The 21,764-nt window shown below is 41.3% G+C and overlaps 1 protein-coding gene across 1 annotated transcript in view; it reads left to right on the top strand.

The window, feature by feature from the left end:
- Window positions 1-419: 419 nt before the first annotated feature.
- TRDN (triadin) overlaps window positions 420-21,764 on the top strand; it is a 261,031-nt gene continuing 239,686 nt past the window's right edge. Inside the window, exons 1-3 of the mRNA XM_065401998.1 lie at window positions 420-624; window positions 16,095-16,232; window positions 18,112-18,141. Coding sequence (XP_065258070.1) covers window positions 420-624; window positions 16,095-16,232; window positions 18,112-18,141 — 373 coding nt within the window. The remainder of the gene's footprint in view (window positions 625-16,094; window positions 16,233-18,111; window positions 18,142-21,764) is intronic.

Raw genomic sequence — 21,764 nt, 5'->3', positions numbered from 1 at the left:
TCCCTGTGGGCCCTGCTAATGTGCATTAACAGTTAATGTGCTTTGATGTTGTCCTGTTTCAAAGAGGATGAGCTCATCAGGATCCACACAAACAGTCTGGCAGGCTAGTGCAGGTTGGATTCACCCCCTCAGCTTGTTGCGAACTAAATGTTTGTGTAAACAAGCCCTATTTTTGGATTCAATGTATTTAACTCCATCCCTGTTCAGGTTAGCATGTAAGCAAACTAAAGTACATGTTTAAGTACTGTTCTGAATAGAGGTGCATTCCTGAATCAGGGCCTATGTTGTTAGAAAACTTGACAGCTATAACGACTGTAACAGACCAGACGCTACATATATGTTCTTTATCTTAGACTGATAGGTACCTAGCTTAATATATGTATTTGCTCTCTTTTTTTTTTAATGTTTGACTAGGACATATGTCAACCACCACCACAGTGATGGACAACAACAATGGATCAGTTCTCACGCCACCAGTGAAAGTGGGAAAGAAGTCAGTTACAGAGGACATAATGACAACATTCAGCTCGCCAGCAGCATGGCTTCTTGTTGTTGCTCTGATTGTTACCTGGTCAGCAGTAGCTATTATAATGTTTGACCTGGTGGATTACAAAACCTTTGCAGGTAAGGCCCCTCAAATTCTGTTTAACGTCTCATATATTTATGACCAAAATGTGTTGTTATATTTTATGTACATTGTATATTATATACACTTGGATGCACCCCAGCTTCTTTGAACCAGTCAGGTGAAAAGAGAAAGTCCTGATCATGCAAGAAATACTAGAATATATCAGTTTATATTCATACAGCTTTGCATTTTTAAATTTTAAAAAATAATTGTACTCTTTAGAAGTCTTGTCATTCTATTAGCCATCTAATTTATGCTAAAGTGCTCATCATATGGGCATTTGTAAACCTTGTTTTTATGGAGGCTTCGGTAGCGATGCTAGTGTTAAATCTGCATTGATATTTGCATTTAAAGCAGGACCCAGACCTCTCTGGTTCTTCAGGATGAGCATGGATATATCTGAACTATGAAACAGTGTGTAGCCTTAACTCTGAGCATAAATGCAACACATTCAGATTACAGTTCCGCGAATGTCTACATAAAGATTACTACTAAACATAGAACAATCACTAACAGATCATTCATTCACATACATTTTCCTAAATATTACAGAAAACATAATATAGCAATCACATGCAATCTGACACTTATGGACACCAATAAAAAACACACATATGAAGTATAATTTATGCAAGCCATGTAAACTGTAATACTTTAACATATAGAACCAGATCCTTGGTTGGCATAAATTGGAGTAGCTACATGGTTTTCTATGTAGCAACATTGATTTACACCAGTTCAGGATCTGGCCAATAAGCAGTAAATATGGTCCAAGCTCAAGAGTACCAGCTGGTTGTACAAGATGAGGGTGGGGATACATGACCTCTGAGGGAAGAATGGTAATTGAGGTTGAGAAGAGGAAGTGAAGTCTAGAAGAGATATTGAATTACTGAACTCATTACTTCCTGCTGTTTATGGTTTGAGCTTAGCAATTTAATGCATTAAAGTTATACAGACAACTCCTGTAATATGTTGTTAACAAAGTACAATTTTTTTATGTTCTAAAGAGTCCCCGGGATAAGTAAGCTACTACAGAAATAAGCCATTTAGGGGTAAATACACTGGTGTGGTTGGGAAACATAAGAGTAAATAAAGAAAAAACAATAAAGGTGAAAGAATTATTTTTCTTCAGTGATAACTCCAGTTCTAATGTTACAACATCTCTCTTTAACTAGGAGTTAAAATTCAAACTTGAGCCTTTTTATTCAGAACAAATTGAGTTAGGATTCAACGTTAACTTCCCAGAGCTTATTGGTTTACTGACAGATATATAGATGTTGCCCTGCTAAATATCAATATTGATGTACTGACCTAAAGGTTTTGTGCCATAGATTGAGCCTGACACAAACCTTCCAATGTTGGATTAATGGATGGCAAATAAGCTTAGAATGTAGAGAAACTGTAATTTGCTCTTTGGAATCCCTTGACTGTGATCTGGCCTCCTTGGTTTCCAGATGGAAACAATGGCAACCTCAGTCCCAACAAGTATTGTTACCTTTTTTGAGTGATTTCTCTAAAGGATACATAACAATTTGATTGTCTCTATATTTAATTTAATCTAAACCTATAAACCAGTATTTTCCATAAAGCAGTATTTTAAAATGTTTTATTTTCTTTTGCATAAACCATCAATCAAATATACCTAGTTGTTAGCAGTTAGCAGTCCCGATCCTGCAGTCCTTGGGCATGTCTCAGGCAAGGCTCTCGAGTAAGGTCGAAGGACTGAACTGAAGGATTTAGCTGTCAGCTTGTGCCTACTGGGGGTGGAGTGGGTGAGGGCAGGGAGGGAGATTGGTTGAAGAAACATTGAGACATGGATAACTGTGTTCATACTGGAAGCTGAAACAGTCAGATGGAAATCTGACACTCCTGCTGCACTGGTTAAGTGAGCTGCTCCCAATGGATTAATGGAAAATGACATTTTCAGGCAGTTGGAATAAAATAATGTAAAATTTTATTTGAAAGGTGACTGCGTATATTTTGTGCAATTCTGTGAAAAATGGTACCTTAGTGTTTCCAGTTGATGAGTCATTTTCTTTCCCCAGAAGAGACTTGGTGTCTCATTAGCAACACAAGTTTTTAAACTGGATGTCAGATGGTGCACTATTAGGAAGAGGAATCCTCTCCTTCCTTTGCTTCTTCTCATGGATTTATTAACCAGGTTTCTTTATTTACACAAATGTAACAATGAGTACATATTTCTCCTTAGCAGGAGCTGGGGCTTTCAACTACTAGACTCCTATTTAGCCTGGTTTTCTAAGTGAATCATGCTGCTTGATCTGAGTTCTGTGCGTAATAGTAAAAAGGGTGTCACATAGTCCAGCCTGCTTGCCTTAACAGAGCTGAAATGACTTACCCCACTGAGGATCTGGCCCCTTGACTTCAGTGGGATTATTTACTGTGATATGGCTCATAATTTGGCACCATTGACAGACTTCTTAAGGAACACGCACTATAGTGCTTGTGTTCAGAATAAGTGAAAATCACTGATATTTTCCCTTTAGTTTGAGGCTCTGCCTGAAGCATCCAGGCATGGGTATAAAATGGGAATTGTTATTTTCAGTATTGTTGCTTTACCTTTGCAAACATGACCTACATTAATTTGCTACCTCTTACATATGAAATGTCGAGTAGAAAATTGAGTTAATTCTACTATTGCCTGTCTCTTTTCCTTAGTACCTTTTGTGTTTTATAGATTTTTCCCTCCAATTTATTTCCTTATCCACTTGAAGATTGCCTTTGGGAGTTGTGCACAGCTTACAAATATACAGCATGTATCCCAAAAGATGGTTTAAACTATCTCTTTGAAGCAAAAGCCCTATCAAAGCCCTTATAATGTCTTTATGAGTCTCTCGTCCAGAGGTCTCAGTAGAAGCACAAAAATCATTAAGGGCCAGATTCTCCCACCATTAAACATCACTGAGTGAAAAAACTGGCCCCATTGAAGTCAATGGGAGTTTTATTGTTGATTTTAATGAGGCCAGGATTTCACCCATTGTGTAGTACATTATGAGCAGTTCTGTTAGTTTCAGTGGGATGATATATTTGCTTTAATGGGACTAACAGAAGCATAAGAGAATCTAGCCTCAAAGGAGTAGCAGGCAGTTTAAATTTGAACTAATATGACTTCTTATTTGAAAGATTAACTTGAATTTTGCTTTCATGATATTTTTTAGTACCTGGAAGAAAAATAACAGTGAGATTCTGAAAATGTCAGTGCATTCATTTTAATAACATTGTTTTCATTCACTTTTCTAACAAAATCTTTGTTGCAACTCTCCAGAGAGAGTGCCCACCCATAGATCTCTGTTCATGGTTAACATGGTCTCGGATCCTTGATTTCAGGAACAAACTAGCAAGTTTTTGCTTTTTTGAAACTCATTACATAAGTCCAACACATATCGCATGGAGAGGATCAGGGGTGTGTGTATATATATGTGTATATTGTAATTGTATATCTATCCAGAAAGACCAATTTTGTTGTAAATTCTACAAAGTCTGAACCCGGTGGTTTGGATGAAAACTATTTTAGGCTACATCTACATTACGAGGTAAGGGTATGGGTCCCCTGCTTGTGTACACATACCTGCGCTAGCTGAATGAGAGCTAGCATGAGTATAAATAGTGTCACCACGGTATCTTGGGTAGCTGCAGCAAAGGCACAGCTTAGCTGTGCCGAGTATAAACCCACCTGAAACCGGTGAGCCTGGCTACCCATGCTCCTGAGGCTACACTGCTATTGATATTTGCGCTAGCTGAATGAGAGCTAGTACAAAAGTGTACACAAACAGAGGAATCACACCCTTCGTTCGTAGTGTAGACATAGCCTTAATGGGGGCCAATATTGCAATATGTATGAATGGAATTGCTTACCCTTTTAGTGCATGTGTACCAGTGGGCTTGCGGAGGGGCTGGAAAATAAGAGCCACCTTCTAGTCAGCTATGTTTGGCTATGTGATTTGAGAATCCCGTGATGACCCAAGAATTTAGATCAATGGTGAATTCTTTCTTCCAAGTACTTCTTTCCAAAGGTATGGAATTCAATTTTTTCAGTCTTTCTGATTCATTTCTTACACTGATTCATGTGAAGGGGAAAAAAAAGAAAGCTTGTATTCCTATTACATTTTATCGTACAGTTATAAACATGACTGAAAAATTTCTAATGCAATATGAAGCTGACGTGCTACAAGAGTCTGAGATAAGACACTGCAAATTTCATGCATTATGTAGTGTGTGACTATGATATGAATAAGTGAATAGCATACTGTATTAGGAATCGCCTTTCATACTTGTATCTTCAAAAATGTAAAAAAGATTATTCATTTTTGGTTTGATCTGAGCCTTGCAGCATTGTCCTGCTTGATTTTTGCAGTCTTTTTAAGTGCAGTTTGCTGACTTGCTTTACAAGTCATTAATGTGTATTACACATTATGAAACAAAATAATTGGTTATGGTTTTTATTGGTCCAGTTGACCAGATAATTTAAGTTTGTTTTAACCTTCACAAAGATGAATTGGCCAAGGATCCAAATTTATAAATGGACTACTTACAACATGTTTGAATATTTTCAACATTCCTAATAATAACAATAACAATGTATGTGACCAATCACGGCTAACCAACACAGCTCTGATTTCAACTCCTGAGTGTCATATTCACAGTGAATTGGTAGTGATTCAGCCATCCATAAAGAAAACAAATAACTGGAAAAAAAAAACCTCACAAAATAATCTGAGTAATTTCAAGAAGCAAAAAATGTGAAGAGGTTTCAATCTTCTTTTGGTTGTTTCATGACCAGAAAAATAGCCTATATTTGTTTAATAAATTATTCACAGTGAATTATTCATTCTTTTCTGGTACAAATGCATGAAGAGGCTCTTAAGAAAACTACAGCTACTGTAGCACAGGTTCATTCTCTCCAGTCCTCCTGTGTCTGTGTGACTGGCATGGGTGAAGAGTGGGCTGTGGGTGGAGCCAGGAAAGGGCATCAGAATGTCGGGGAACCATGGGAAACACCCAGCGTCCCAGCCAGTCATAGAGGGGACTCTTTTGTGCTTCCCACGGTACAATGGCAAAACAGCTGAATCCTGGCTGTGCTGCTATAGGATAGCAGCTGTCAGCTGCTGACTCTAACCACTTTGCAGTTAACTTCCTAAATTAGTTCACAATCGCCTCTGGTGCTGCTGTTTAGCCATAGACAGTTTTCTGCAGGCTTGGCTTAATCAAGACAGTGGATGAGGCAATGAGGGGAGAAAAAAAGAAACAAATCTAGCTTTTTCTAACCAAAGCATATATTCCGCAAAAAAACAACAAAAATTGCCGAAAGACTAAGAATTGTGGAATCCTCAGTTTGCATGTGCTTATAACAGGACAACATGTAGGAGCTGCTTTCCATAAAGTGTCCTTTAATATCAAGATATGTTGAATTCAGCAGTAAATAAAATGAGTATTTTTCTTTGGTAAGTATGATTGTCAAATTGTGCATTTTTATGTGCATGGAATGGGCTTCCTTTGGGGGCAAAGCCTGCAATCATTGCATTGGGCTTGTCTACATGAGAAGGTTTTACTTGTATAAACTAAGATGTGAATTTATAGTTATACTGATATAACACTGCTTGTACACACTCTTATTCTGGTAGAAATGACTTTTTTTTTTTTGGTTTAGATTAAACCTCTTCCCAAGTAACATAGGAAACTGGAAAAAGTCACATTTATACTGCAATAAGAGGGTTCACACAGGGAGTTACACTGTTATAACTACACTGGAAAAACTGTTTAAAAAAAAAAAAAAAAAAAAAAAACTTTGCCATGTAGAGAAGGCCTTGGACAAATTTTCCTGAGTGAGGATTGAGTTAGAACAGTAGGGTTTGGCCTTATTTGTGTGTAGTAACTTTAAATCTCAGTATCATGGCCTATTGAAAGACCATTTTTACTGTACCCAATGTCACCAGTCCACATCATGAATGAACAGCCTACAAATATCCAAGTTCTAAACTGAAACAGTTTTGAGTTATATTGGAACTCAACAAATGTCCCCTAAATCCACAAAAATACACCCCCCCTTCTATAAATCTTAAATCAGTCAAACGGATTTAAACCAAATTCAGGTTTAAAAAAGGGCTGCCCAGCTGATGTGTTATTTGCCATGTTTCACCCTGCAGCAAATTTTACAGCTGAGTTATAAGCCCCTGTAAAATGGAGTTTATATTGGAAACAATGACAAGACCATGAAGTACTGTGGTGCTAGCTAGTATTGCTATAATCTCAGTGGGTCTGGTGTACAATATGATAAATTGTGACAGACCTCATGAAGTTGAAAACATGAAATTTCAGAAACTGACTTGGATTAATAGAGAAGGCTCTAAGAAGAGAAGCGAGTCTTGCATGCTTAAGTGTTTCAGATTAATATGAAATGCCAACCAAATTTCAGGCCCTTGATGATGCTTATGAACTTTCTAATTTTAAACAAATAATGATAAGTCACACTGGTAACAACTGCACAAGGTATCATCAGTGATATAATTTTTTTGGTCTTTTGATGGTGAGGGAACGAAGAATAATTCAGTAGGATTAATCAAAAGTAATTGTTTCTTTTGAGCAAAAGAATGTTTACATTTTTGTAACCTTTGTGAATAATTCTGTACAGCATTATTTAATTGTAGCTTTACACTGGTTGGTTCTTGCTGTATTACCTTACAGTGTATTTTTTTTCTGTTTACTGAAATCCAGTTTCTACTTCATAACGCAGGGATGAAATCAATCCTCACTTCACACCATAGCTGCTTTATTTAGTCAAGTGCCATCCTATAATGTTCATTATTGCTAATAATGTTTCTTCCCTTTTTTTTTTATTGACCATTCCTTGGTTTATCTTGTTGTCATCCCCTATAGCCACCTATTCACAACATTGTGATGATCCCTGTTTACCACCTGGTAAAGACATTTGCCTGCAGTATTCTAAATAAATGTGTGTGTCTGTGTGTGGCCTGCTTAACTAAGATAACAAAGCATGGGCAATCGCTGACCGCCAGCAAGCGCTAACGCCACTTGCTTGCTAACATCTAAATCTAGCCGACTATAATGAGTAAAGTTAATTACAGTAGCATCCGGTCAAAGCAGATTTGTCAGTTTAAGATATTGTCCCAATCAACAGATTCTCAGGAGGCTCTGATATGCTGGGAAATCTTCACTTTTGCTTCATGAATGGCTTCAAAAAAGAAGCTTTGTACATATCATTAGCAGCATTTTAAAGCATTTTAATACTAAGGTAAGATCAATGTCCATATCAGCCACTGCAGACATGGAAAACATGAAGTTGAACAAGAAAGTCCATATAGGAAGAACTTTATGATCAGCGGATAACTTTAAAGTATTATGCAAAAACACGTGTGTATTGGTCCCTCCATATCAGGCTTGTCCATTGTCTGACTCGCTGTGTCAGGCAATAAATAGAAGTTAATTAGCGGTTTCGGGCACAAGCCTCCTGGCTAGGGCAGACAGTAATCACAGTCTGGGCTATGACCTCCTGGGCGGGGCACAGCAATAAGCAATCTTTGGGCTCAAGCCTCCTGGCTAAGGCAGGCAGTAAACACAGTCAGTGGCTCTAACCCTGTGGGCAGGGCAGAGCAATAAGCAATTAAGTAGTCTGTAGCCTAGCCTCCTGGCTAAGGCAGACAGCACACACAGACTATGTGCTTGCAGTCTTCTGGCAGGGGGCAAGCCACAAACTAAGCCTTTTGACCTAGGGTAAATAGGCTGCCACCCGAGGGTTGGGGTTGGCAATAGGAGGACCTGGACTCACCCTACTTCACTGGGTCCCAGCCCAGGGTGCTAACAGTGCTAGGGGATCCCGCCTATGGGTCAATGAGGATCCTGCCAAAACACATTGTCTGGTAAGGTGATAGCACAACCTGACTAATGCCTGGTTCCCCTGGGCTATTTCCTACTCCAGTCCATTGGTGTGGCTCCATAATCTGCTGGTCCTCAGGGTAAGTGGTGGACAGCAGCTCCAGCAGTTCCTCTCAGTCTCAGTCTCCTCCAGGGGCAGGGCACTGCATGGCTCAGGGTCTGATCCAGAGTTCTGCAGTGGGCTAGAGACATGTGCCTCCTTTGCTAGCTCCGGCCCAACTGAGCTGAAGGGCCTGCCTCTTATACTTCCTGTCCCTCCCCTCTGCTTCTGGTGCAGGGGAGGGGGGTCAGCTTGGCTCCACCCACCAAAAAGAGTGTAGTGGTCCCTCTGTCTCAGGCTTGGAGGGATGCCACTCTGATTCACTACAATGTGGCTAATACATGACATGACATTCAAGCAAACTTTGTACAATTAGAACCCGACTCAATCCAAGTGAAGTCAATGGAAGTCTAAGTCCCCTAGAGTCATTTAACTATGTTTGTAGAGTCAAGGCTATACATATATCTATAGTTGTTCCAGTGTGAGCCAAGCCTGTGGTAGTTGAAGTTGCGTAGCACTTTGTAGGATTATTTTTACTCTATTTTCAATTTCTGGCAAGTATCCCAATTAAGCAGACATACTATTTAGTAGGGAAATTAAGTGTATTTTACTGTAATATAACTATTTTTTGCCCACAGTTCATTTTGGATGAAAATACCTCTTTCTACATTCAGTTGAGGTTTTAGCTTTATACTTGAGCTGAACCTGTTTATTATTACTGGGTGGTAGGAAAGGCAAATCATTTAAGCAGAGAAGGTTTTATACTGTAGACTGTTAACTGCATATTTACATTTTAAATATCTATAAATTGGCATGTAAGGGAAATGGAGGGTCTGAGTTTTCTCTCCCAGCAGCTTTATATCAGTGTAAATCATTGATACATACCAGAGTTTATCCTGACTCACACTTGAGTAAGTGTGAGGAAAATCAGGGCTTTCAAATACCAAGGTGATCCATAAAGAATCCTGAGTTGAACGGATTCTGGTGTTAGTGTTGGGAGACAAGGTGTATGTCTAATCTGCTATATGAAAAGAGTTTATTTGATATATTTTCTTTTAGTCTTCAGAAGCAATAGAAGTGTGTAGTAGCAACTGAAGTTAAAGTTCCCTTCAAAGACAACTAGCAGTCTGGAGATCCTTAGGCAATATGCAAACTCTGAAGTCAAAGTACAGTACTTTCTGACATGTACATATGTTTTATTCAAACTAGGATATGTTTTATGAGCATTTAAACTAGTGTGAGGCTTTTATATATTATCAAACATGACAGAAATTCTAAGTTTTCACATCCTGTACCTTGTCATTATCAATGAATTGGATATCTCATAAATAAATAAATCTTTACACCAGATAATTACCCTTATTTGTACAGTGATTTCAAATTATATTCAGTATATTGTTGTCATCACATGTAATTGAATTAAATACACAATTGGTAAACAAATCCATTAAATAGGTTAAAATATGACTGGTACAACTACTTGATAGCAAAAGGACTGACGACAGGCCTTGTTATTAGCATTGTTATTAAAACTAGACCAGGGGTCGGCAACCTCTGGCATGCGGCTCGCCAGAGTAAGCACCCTGGCGGGCCGGGCCAGTTTGTTTACCTGCCGCGTCGGCAGGTTTGGCCAATTGCGGCTCCCACTGGCCACGGTTCGCCGCTTCTGGCCAATGGGGGCTGCGGGAAGCGGCGCGGGCGAGGGATGTGCTGGCCGCGGCTTCCCGCAGTCCCCATTGGCCTGGGACGGTGAACCGCGGCCAGTGGGAGCTGCGATCGGCCGAACCTGCCAACGCGGCAGGTAAACAAACTGGCCCGGCCCGCCAGGGTGCTTACCCTGGCGAGCCGCATGCCAGAGGTTGCCGACCCCTGGTCTAGTTTTAATAACAATGCTAATAACAAGGCCTGTCGTCAGTCCTTTTGCTATCAAGTAGTTGTACCAGTCATATTTTAACCTATTTAATGGATTTGTTTACCAATTGTGTATTTAATTCAATTACATGTGATGACAACAATATACTGAATATAATTTGAAATCACTGTACAAATAAGGGTAATTATCTGGTGTAAAGATTTATTTATTTATGAGATATCCAATTCATTGATAATGACAAGGTACAGGATGTGAAAACTTAGAATTTCTGTCATGTTTGATAATATATAAAAGCCTCAGAGGTTGCCGACCCCTGAACTAGACAAACAACTGAAGTAGGAAGTAGTTTAGCAACCTGCACAGACAAGTCAATTAGTACCTTTTGTGTGCATTACAGCAATAAATAGTAACACCAACCATAAAATCTAAACAAATATGCTCAAATCACTACTGCAAATCATATCATACACTTCATTCGTATACTGAAAAATCACTATTACAGAGCTTAGTATTAGTTCAGATAAGAAATAAGGTTTTATCTATTCTCAAAAGCTTGTCTAAAATTTTTGACACAGTTGAAATTACTTCAACACTTTCAGGTACAGCATTTTATGACCAAAGAAAAGATTTTGAGGAACTTGTAAAAGTCCAGCATCGGGTTGATTTCAGAGAGCAAAAGATTTTTCATCAACTTAAAAGTATCATCATGGAAGTTTTGTCATATAGTTCAGGCATGAGCTATTAATTACCTTAAAAGACACAAGCACAATTTTCAAATCAATGGGAGCAGAAATTGTAAGCCAAAGAGAATTCAGACTTAGGTAAAGCTGTTGATTCCTATGGGTAAAAGCGATAATTCTTGTTCTTGCGTTTTGGACCAAATTGCAATTCCAGCAACACTGATGCTGGAAGGCTACAAACAAAGAATTATAGTAATCCAGTTTGGATGCAATAAGCATGAAAACCAGTTTCCAAATCTATGGGGGACTCAGCAGGATTTAATCCTTGCAACACTTCTTAGAGGATAAAACAAGCTATTTTAACCACATTTTAAATGTGTTTATCAAAGAAAATCCAAGCAAGTTCCCAAATTTCTTGTAGATGTATAAAACGGGTATCAAAGACCCTCCTAGAGAATTCAGTTGGGTTTTGGTTAGATAAGGTTTTACTGCTAAGTAATGTATAAAATCCTCCCATTTGACTGGGATTTAGCTTCAGTCATCTGGAAGTCATCCAGCTTTAAACATCTGCAAAACAATTTTGCAAGTGAGAAACTGCCTGATTAGGATCAGATTGAGAGAAGCTAGGTGAAATGGGCTATTATTCTCATAGCAATGGAGATGCAGATACCAGCAGCACTAAGCTTTCAATGAACTGAAAGAGCCTTTATACAGTAGCAAACAATAAATGGACAAATGCTGTGGTTTGCTTCTATTTGAGGTCCCAATCTTAACAGCCACTAATGTATGAGAGTAATTTACACATGTGAATAGTCATATTGAGCTCTGATTACTCATGTGTAAAGTTACTCAAAGGTGTAAGTGTTGCAGGATCAGGACCTAACAGGACAAGGACTAAAAGATAATTTAATGTAAAACAAAAGTCACTAAGGTATGTGTGTGTGTGTGTTTTACTTATTAAAACAGCAGCAGATATCAATAAAAACAAGCCTCTACACAACTAATTGCATGTGCTTTTCAGACGAAGTTCAGCTACAGTACAGGGTTTGTTTTCCGCTCAGCAAAACAGTTGGAAAAAAGTTGTTCCAGTATTAAATTGTCTTAGAGAAAAAAGTTAGATTTTTTTTGGCTCAGTTTGTAAAGTGTTCATCAGCTCAACAAAATGCCACATTTCAAAGTATGCCTCTCCCTGAGCAACCTTCCAATCCTGTAAAGACACCATGCAGATTAAATTCAGGGCACTCACACTGGCTATTCTCAGTACTCAAATCATGGTAAGTCTAGCAACTGACCTGAATCTAGAGGATGACACCTTCAAATTCACTCTGCCACCCACTCAGCTATTAAATTGGCTTCCTTTAGGGGATAAGAGAGGCCCATGATTTGGTCCCTATCTGAGATAACCAAGAGTGTGACCATGTGAAATAGAATGGAGAAATGTTCAAGCTGCCTAATGATATTGGCCAGTTTTTTTTTAAAAAAAACAACCTGGATGCCTGAAGTTAAGCTTCTAAAGCCCTAGTTAGCCATTTAAATACATGGCCCGATTTTTCAAAAGTGCTGAGCACCTAGCAGCTCCCATTGAGGTCACTGGACATTATGTATTATGTAGTGTGCTGTGTAGCATAGGTTTAAAGCACGAGTATATTCTGTGTGTGGCCAAAGAGAGAAAAGTCCCCAAGTGATATGCAGGGGGTAATTATTCCAGTTTGAGTGTACTTGGTTTCAGATGCATTCTAATAAACTATCAACATATTCTCTCTCGCTAGACCTAAAAAAGATAGACTATTCTAAATAATATCAAAATAACAAGCTTAAGCTGTTTTGCGAGCTTGCATTTTGTCAGTCACGCTCAGGAATGCAAGGAACACACTAATCCACTGAAAACAGACATAATTCTTTGTATGTTCTTGAGGCAAACAGCATCTCCCGCTCTGTTTAATTCACCCTGGATTGCTCTTCCTTTCCTTATTTCATATGTATTTTATTCTAATAGGAAAACACCAACCTGATATTGGCAAAGTACTGGGGAAAGCTGAGAGCAAGGATTTGATCAGTAATTTCTTTACACTTCATGCATATCTGGCATGGGATTTTAAGCATATTAAGATCCAAAATTACCTCTAAAACTGTTTTTTTAAATTACAGAGAGCATAACAAAAGGTGTAGAGGAGGCTAGTTGGCACAATTGTGTAAAGAGCATCACACTGCAAGGGATATTAGCGAAACTTGCAGTGGTTCGTCCCCCCCCGCCCCCCCCACCCCAATTTCAGGTTTTTGCAAATGTCACTGAAGGAACATCTTTGCAAACCCAAATTGATTTTTTTTTTTTGCACACTTAATGTAAGGAGGATTTGCAACATGTGCCTCCTAGTGGAGATGAGAATGGGGAATTTTGCCTTTGGTCTCTTAAAATTTTTAGGTTTCAGAGTAGCAGCCGTGTTAGTCTGTATCCGCAAAAAGAACAGGAGTACTTGTGGCACCTTAGAGACTAACAAATTTATTAGAGCATAAGCTTTCGTGGGCTACAACCCACGAAGAAGTGGGTTGTAGCCCATGAAAGCTTATGCTCTAATAAATTTGTTAGTCTCTAAGGTGCCACAAGTACTCCTGTTTTTTAAAAATTTTTAATCCATTTTCACAGCATTATACAAAGGTTTTCTATGAAAATGTGCTTAATTCTGATTCTCAGTTATGCTCTAACCTCTTTACACCACTCTGGCAGTGTAAATTGTTTACTTACTTGAAGTCTCTTGTATACTGCCAGGCTGGTACAAAGTAGTCTCAATGTAAATGACAATAAGCCCCAGAAGTTTAATTACATTTCAGTGGCTACTTTATTTGGAGGCAGGTTGGTGTTTATTTTTTGATTGTCTAATAGAAGTGTTAAACTATTGGGAGGGATGTGTGTGATGATTCATTTGAAAAATCTCTGGACCTTGGTGGATGGGACAGTTGCAAGAAATTTTTGTAAGCAAAGTAAATACTTTGTGGTACTTTATACCCCTAAAATTCTTTCTTAAATCTTTTATATTGCCCCACGGTATAAATCAGTATAGGGCAAAAGTGAAAAAATGTTGCACATTTCTGTGCAATGATACCATGCCAATGTGACATGTTGAATTTATAGTATGATGTGAGTGATATAATGGAACTTAGATATATCTTAATCTAAATACTGCTTAAACCCAAAAGCCTTTTTTACACATTGTTCACAGGCAAACTCAAAATTATAGAAATCTATCCTGGTCTTTTATGTGGTATAGCGTGTTTTTAGATTAATTCATTGGTAATAAGATAAATATAATAAGGAGGAAAAAGCTATCTTATTTATACATCAAATAATTATTTTCCTCGTACATTTTATTTGTAGCACTTATAGAACATTGTTCAGATTGTTGCCAACAATGAGGTTGCTTAAAGCCTGCACTTTGCCTACCGTTTGTAACTGAAATTTTCATGTAAGTCTGCTTCTGATTGCTGGTAAGGTTTGTGCTTGAAAAACAAACACTGTAGTTAGAAATGGTGGTAAACAGAGTTGTATTAAATTTAATTTGACTTACGAAAATATTTACGTAATAACATTATAATTCTGTTAAAAAAACAGGTGATGGTAACCAAGGCTATGGTGCCTAGTCTTTTTACAATAGGAGTCAATTGCAATACTTCTGTTGAACTCAATAGGAGCAGGATCCTATTATACAAATCCATTTTAAATGTGCATAACAATCCTGTTCATGATTTAACTTTGACTGTCTTAGGTAAAATATATTACATAGTCTCCACTAGTGCCAGGCAGATAAGGGGAATCTTTCAGTCTATCAGTTAATTTGAAGTAAAGAGGACAATAGCTTGGACTGGATTTCTGTTCATCTTAATTGAACTGTTGTCACACTCCTAATGGAAAAGTATGTTTTAGCATAAAACACTTCTTTCTTTCTCTTTCTTAAACAATACTTTGATATAGATCTGAGGATAATGCAGGTTTGCTGGAGAGACTAAGAAGGTGGAATGATCTATAAGAGGTTGAAAAGTTCTCCTGAAATAGATCAAAAGGACAATTGTGGGTAAAGAAAAAGAAAGCTGGTGAAAGCTTAATTGGATGAACATTTTTAAAATATTCTTATTATCCATGTGTGATTCCCTGCATACTAGTGCATATGGCAAAGGGGAGTACTTTACATCTTCATAAAGTGACATTAAGAGTGTGTGTATGTGTATGTATGTATGTGCCAGAGGCATTTGGGGCTTTCACTCTCCTCTTCATTGTGATCTCCATTTTTTCATCCCAGTTATGTACATCCTTTCTTCTTTGAGTCCTCTCCGTGTACTCCACAAGAATGATGTAACCAGTCTGCACTGCCACCAAGGCACAGCAATTTCCTGGGCCAGTAGTGCAGGATCCTTGTGGTGATGTATGGAGGAAGAAGTGGAGACAGATGGAGAATTGAGTCAGGCAGAGTAGCAGGTGGAAGCACAGCACACAACTGATTGCTGTTGATTAGCAGACTGCTAATTAGTGATGCATTTCCACACTGTAGAGGCAGGTTATGGACTTGGGAATGAGAAGGAAACAAAAATCTTGTATGGTATGGAGGGATGTCTTTGTCGGGGTGAGGCATTGGAAGATACAGTCTGAGGGGCAAACATTTGGTAGATCCGGATCTAAATGTAATCTAATCCACACAAGCACGAGAAGGACATATGAAATTTGACTTATCCTCCTGGCTCTGAGCCACTCGATAATTGCAAGTATTGGTCTGAAAGTGTTTAGAACATAATTCTTCAGAGGAAAGAGAGCTATGCTTTAAGCTCTTGAGCAATACAAAATTAACATTCACAAGCTTTGTTTTTGGTGAATAAATTGGCATAATTAGTACTGTATGTGAAGAAATAAAGCAGAATAACCTTAACCCCCAGAAAAATATCTTTTCAAATGTTTTCTGTTTTAACCTATGCACTCAGGAAGCTCTGTTAACAAGCTCAGCAAGGAGCCACTGAGAATCATACATCAGACCATGGAAGAATCCACTGATTGGCTTTATGGTTTTATTTCTTTACTGTCTGACATCGTATCGACTGATGATGATGACAGTGATGAAGGTATTTGCGATATACAGACTTGTGTAACTGCGCTAACTCATGTTTTACATGCATTATGTTGACTTACTTAATTTTTAACCTCACTGTCAAAGAAGTCAGGGAAAGCGAATAGAAGTGAACACCTTTGCTAATAATGAATCAGCTGGCTACTAGCGTTAGAAAACTGATGTCTTTGTTAGCTTTCATCTTCCATTTCATAGGCAATTACAGAAAATATGTCAGAATTAAATGTTACTAGTGGTGTTTCCAAGTAAAGAGGGCTAATTTAGGATGAGTTGATGTTTCAGAGAATGGCAGCAGCTATTCTACATTGTTTCTCTCTACCCTATAAGAATGGAAGGGTCTAGAAAATGAAAGAATTAAATGTACAGTCAAAACTTGAAAAATCTAAGACAACACTTTTATTTGATATTTGAACAGTAGGGGGTAGTATTGGTGGAAAAACACTGTAACTGGACTGAAGGGAAGATTGGATAACAAACATCAATAATTTAACAGTATGGCCATGGAACTGCTATTAATATGCATCATCTCATGGAGCTGTCAGATACGTTAAACCAAACAGCCAACAGTTAATCTATTTTTATAGTTTTTGAAAGAACCATCTTTTTATTAATAGATAATCAGTTCAGTAGCATGTGGTGTGATAATAGATGCACAAGTACTACATGTTATGTTTATCGTCCTGTACGCGTATATGCAGTTAGGCATGAGGATCATAGCAGTGTCATACCATATTCCTATTGCTTTGTGTAGCATTCCATTATAACAAAACTGATTAAAACCCAACAGGAACTTAAACTGAATCTTTCACCTACTGTATTCATAAACTAGAAGTATCACCTAACTTCTGCCACTGCAAGATGTCTGCATGGGCTTTCATATTAGTTTTGTGTACTAATACTAACAGATATGCTATTATATGTAGCTTTATGACTTGGGGACCCTAGTCTAAGATGTGATTTACAACCACCGTAAGGCCAGTTCTTGGTGTTGTTTAGAAATAAAAAGGGTGCAATGTGGTTTCCTTGTCTAAATTTTTGAAATTATGCTGGTGGTCAAAAACCATGCAATGAGGAACATTTTTGAGTACAAGAATGGATGGAGGCAGAGTGGACAAACCTACATGAGGGTTTGAAAGGATCATAAAATGAGCTAGCCTATACCAATTCCTATATAGAAAATTAAATCATTTAAATTGCAAGGTTCTGAATGCCTCCTGGGAGGTCCTCAGCAACCCCAACTGCATTGACTGTACTCAGAGTGGAGAACAGTCAGCACCTCCCAAGAATCACAGGAGGGACTCAGCATCTCACAGTATTAGGCCCTAAGAGTCTAGTGTATGGGTCCGCTTCTTTGTAATGCTTAAAGCCATGTCAGAAGTGGAGGCACAGCATCAGACTTTGGCAACTGACTGTTCCTGCTCCCACTGAAGTCAATGGGACTTTTGCCATTGACATCATTGAAAGCATTATTAGGTTTCTTTTGTTCTGAACTTTGCAAGAAATGTCATCTGGAATGCTTTCTTTGTAGCCAATGAAAATGGAATCCCTGTGCCCATTTTTAAAATATGGATTCAGGTTTATAACTAAACAAATTCCACTCACATGCCAGTATCTGGTCACATATTTAACTATAAGTTCTAGAACTTTTTTTGGTGCCTACAATACATTTAACATATCTGTCCTTCCTCTTAGAAAGCCTACATGGAAGCAGAAGTGTGGGTGTAAGTCTAAAATCTCAGAATAGAGTTCTTGATACTCAACATGTTCGGCATAAAGTTTGAATGCATTTAAAAATGAAAATAAACTTGCATGGAAAAAAATAGTGGCATTGCTACCAGTTATCTGATTGTTGTGTTTTTTCCATCTTGGCTTAGGTGAAGTGGAACCTCCGTTGAAAAAAAAAGGTTGGTTTTCATTGTTATAAATAACACATGCTTTGATGTATTAAATGTTTTTAGATACTTTTGTTATTAAATTATTAAATTAGTAAGAACCCTACTGTCTCTATGCCACTGGTTCTGTCACTAATTGCTTTTGTTATTCTACTAACTGTGTATGCTGTATGTAAATTGAAATTGTTAGGAATGTCAAATAATAATAAGGTTTGAAGTGTTGTTTGTTGCTGTGCAGTGTGTTTAGGAGAAGTCTTAATTGTTTCATTATGCTGTGCATCTAAAAAATATCATAAAAAACCAGCAGCACTACTACAGTATTATTTTATATGTATTATCTACCTATTGACTTATATTAATGTCAATTTGTGTTAAATACATGCCTGGGAAAGAATAGACACCTGTCAGGAAGCAGCTGTGGAATATAAAAGTATTCACCTCTTGCCCAGGTTTATAGTAAAAGCTTAAAGTAAGGACTATCTGTATACTTCTGAAAATAACTTACATAGTTACCATTGGATTTTTATAGAAAACAAAGATTAAGCAAGTAGAATTGTGATACAAATCTTTCTAAATATTGCCATGCAGAAACACAAAACTTAAGTTCAGCTTCTGTTAACTCAAAAGGAAAATGTACTGGAAGACCCAGGATATTGTTAATAGGATATAGAGTCCCTCATTTCTAGTTTACTGTTCAAACTGAGCACAGTCTGGTAATAATAACAAAAGTCGTTACCACCTGTTGACGTTTCAGTGATCTACATGATAAGAGTTTAACATCTATCAAATTTCCAATAGATAAATGTCCATATCACAGAAACTATCACTGTCACATTAAGGGCGCAATCCAGCTTTCTCTGAATTACCCCGAGTTGTATTGAGCTCTTAATAGCACCTTTTTTGGCAGTCTCAGCAGAAAGGTCAAGAACTGAATGGGCATGGAGAACAGTACCATCTACTCTTCCTTATGAGCGATCCCTTCCAGGGCCGGCTCTAGGCACCAGCCCTCCAAGCATGTGCTTGGGGCAGCACTTTCCAAGGGGCAGCACTCCGGCCCCCCCCCTTTTTTTTTTGGTTGGGGCGGCAAAAAGCCGGAGCCAGCCCTGGCCAGAGCCCCTCACCCTGTCAGCGCGCAAGCGGGATCCGCGCCCCCTGCCCAGCCTGGCGGCGCCCTGCACAGCCCACTCGGGCAGGGAGATGCCTCGCCACCCTGGGGAGACTCGGAGCAGCAGCAGGACCCCTCCTTCCTCCCTGCATCCCAGGCCCCACTTCCCTCCCTCCCCGGCTCCTCACACACTCAGGGAGCCCCTCTCGCTTCTGCAGCCCGGGCTCGGCTCCAGGGGCTGCCTGGAGAGAATCAGACCCAGGGGGCTGCCTGGGAGGTGCAGAGACCCAGCCACACATGCCCAGGGGGCCGCCCAGGAGGTGCAGAGACCCAGCCGCTCATGCCCGGGGGGCCGCCCGGGAGGTGCAGAGACCCAGCCGCTCATGCTCGGGGGGCCGCCTGGGAGGTGCAGAGACCCAGACGCTCATGCTCGGGGGCCTGCCTGGGAGGTGCAGAGACCAAGCCGCTCATGCCGGGGGGCTGCCCGGGAGGTGCAGAGACCCAGCCGCTCATGCCCGGGGGCCGCCCGGGAGGTGCAGAGACCCAGACGCTCATGCCAGGGGGCCGCCCGGGAGGTGCAGAAATCCCAGCCGCTCATGCTCGGGGGCCTGCCCGGGAGGTGCAGAGACCCAGACGCTCATGCCGGGGGGCTGCCCGGGAGGTGCAGAGACCCAGCCGCTCATGCCCGGGGGCTGCCCGGGAGGTGCAGAGACCCAGACGCTCATGCTGGGGGGCTGCCCGGGAGGTGCAGAGACCTTGACGCTCATGCCCAGGGGGCCGCCCGGGAGATGCAGAGACCCAGCCGCTCATGCCCGGGGGCTGCCTGGGAGGTGCAGAGACCCAGACGCTCATGCCGGGGGGCTGCCCGGGAGGTGCAGAGACCCAGATGCTCATGCCCGGGGGCCGCTAGCGACAAGCCCGGAGAGGCTTTTGAACCAGGCGGCGAGCCAGAATCTCGCTTGATTCTGTGCTCCAGTTCGCAGGCTGCCTCGGCTCCAGCACAGGGCCAGTCAATAAAACAAAACACAAAGTGCAAACCTGGGCCGGTTCGGAGCCTGGCCTGTGAGGCTGCCTTGTGCAGGGCTTTCTAGTATGTGGCTGGCTGGGGGCAGGGGCTAGGCACCATCTCCCCCTCCGCCACCCCCCAAGCTCGGGAGATCAGATGCTGACTTTGGGAGTTCCTCCTATTCCTTGTATCGAAAGCGGCTCCCCATAGGGCTCGCCGAGACTCATCTAACACCATCCCCCGCTGTGACTTTCCCCAGCTCCCTTTTCTTCTTGCTCCTAGCAGAGAAGCAAAGGAGAAATCTCCCAGTCTCTGCTGCTTCCCACAACTCACCCCACTCCAATACCCCCGCGCCTGCCGCCTCCGCAATCGGGAATAAATCAGGGAAGGACCGAGCCAGGTACGCCAGAGCAAGCGGAGATCTGTTCCCAAAGTAGCCTTGATGGCGGTGGATCGGATGGAGCCAGAGCTGCCGCTGGAATAGCGGCGACTCAGAGTATCTCCCTGGATTCCCCGCTCCACCCACAGATCTCAATCGGTCTCTTCCCCACCGGGCTGGGCAGGGGGCACGGATCCCGGCTCGCGCGCTGATAGGGCGAGTGGCTGGGCAGCCCGAGCTGCCAGGGAACTGCCCCCTCCTGCCCCCGGACCCAGCCCGCCGCACACCTCTCCCGCCTCAGCCCCGCGCTGCCTGCCCCGGGCGGGGAGAGGCATGTATTACCAAAGAGCTCCCCGCTTGGAGCTCTGGTAAGCTCCAAGCGGGGCAGCAGGGGTTATTGCCCTGCCGGGCGACCCCCATGGCTCGGGCACCTGGGGGTCAGTGTCTGTCCTCTCGGCTCTGCCTGCACGGGGCTGGGGAAGCAGCTGGCAGCGCCTGCCCCTCTCAGCCCTTGCACCCCCCATCCCGCTCGCAGCCCCTCCACTTGTACCTCCCCCCATTGCTCCTTCACGGAACCCCTTCCCCTTGTACTCTCCCTTCACCCGCATCTCTCCCCTTGTACCCTCCCCCAGCCCTCTCCTCCCGCACCTCCCCTTTCCCCCGCAACCCTCCTGATACCCCCTCTCCTCCTCCATCCTCCTCCGCGAGTACATCACATCCCGCTTCTCTGCCAGTGTAGAGCCCCCAAGCACCCCCACACCCGCTCCTCTGCCTGAACCCTCTTTACTTGATCCCCATCCCTTGCTGGGTACAAGGTTTGAGGGTTAGTCCCTATGCCTTCCATGTGCATTTGGAGCACTAAAGATGGGGTTGCGGGGAGCGGGGGCGAGATTTATACGAAAGTGAAATAAAAATAGGAGAAACGGTTTGATCCCCACTGCAAGTGTAAACGGGGATTGCTGTGGTGAACGAGGAGGTCACGTTTGGTGGGGGGAGCCCAGTGCTGGGGTGGCAGAGGGTGCGGGTGGGAGGTGGGAGCCCAGGGCTGGGGTGGGGGGCAGCCAACATTTTTTTTGCTTGGGGCGGCAAAAAACCTAGAGCCGGCCCTGATCCCTTCATGTCAAAATTGTGGCAAACTGGTAGAC

Source organism: Emys orbicularis, chromosome 3, assembly GCF_028017835.1.
Source record: "Emys orbicularis isolate rEmyOrb1 chromosome 3, rEmyOrb1.hap1, whole genome shotgun sequence".
NCBI lineage: Eukaryota > Metazoa > Chordata > Testudines > Emydidae > Emys > Emys orbicularis.
This window is presented reverse-complemented; position numbering and strand designations above follow the sequence as displayed.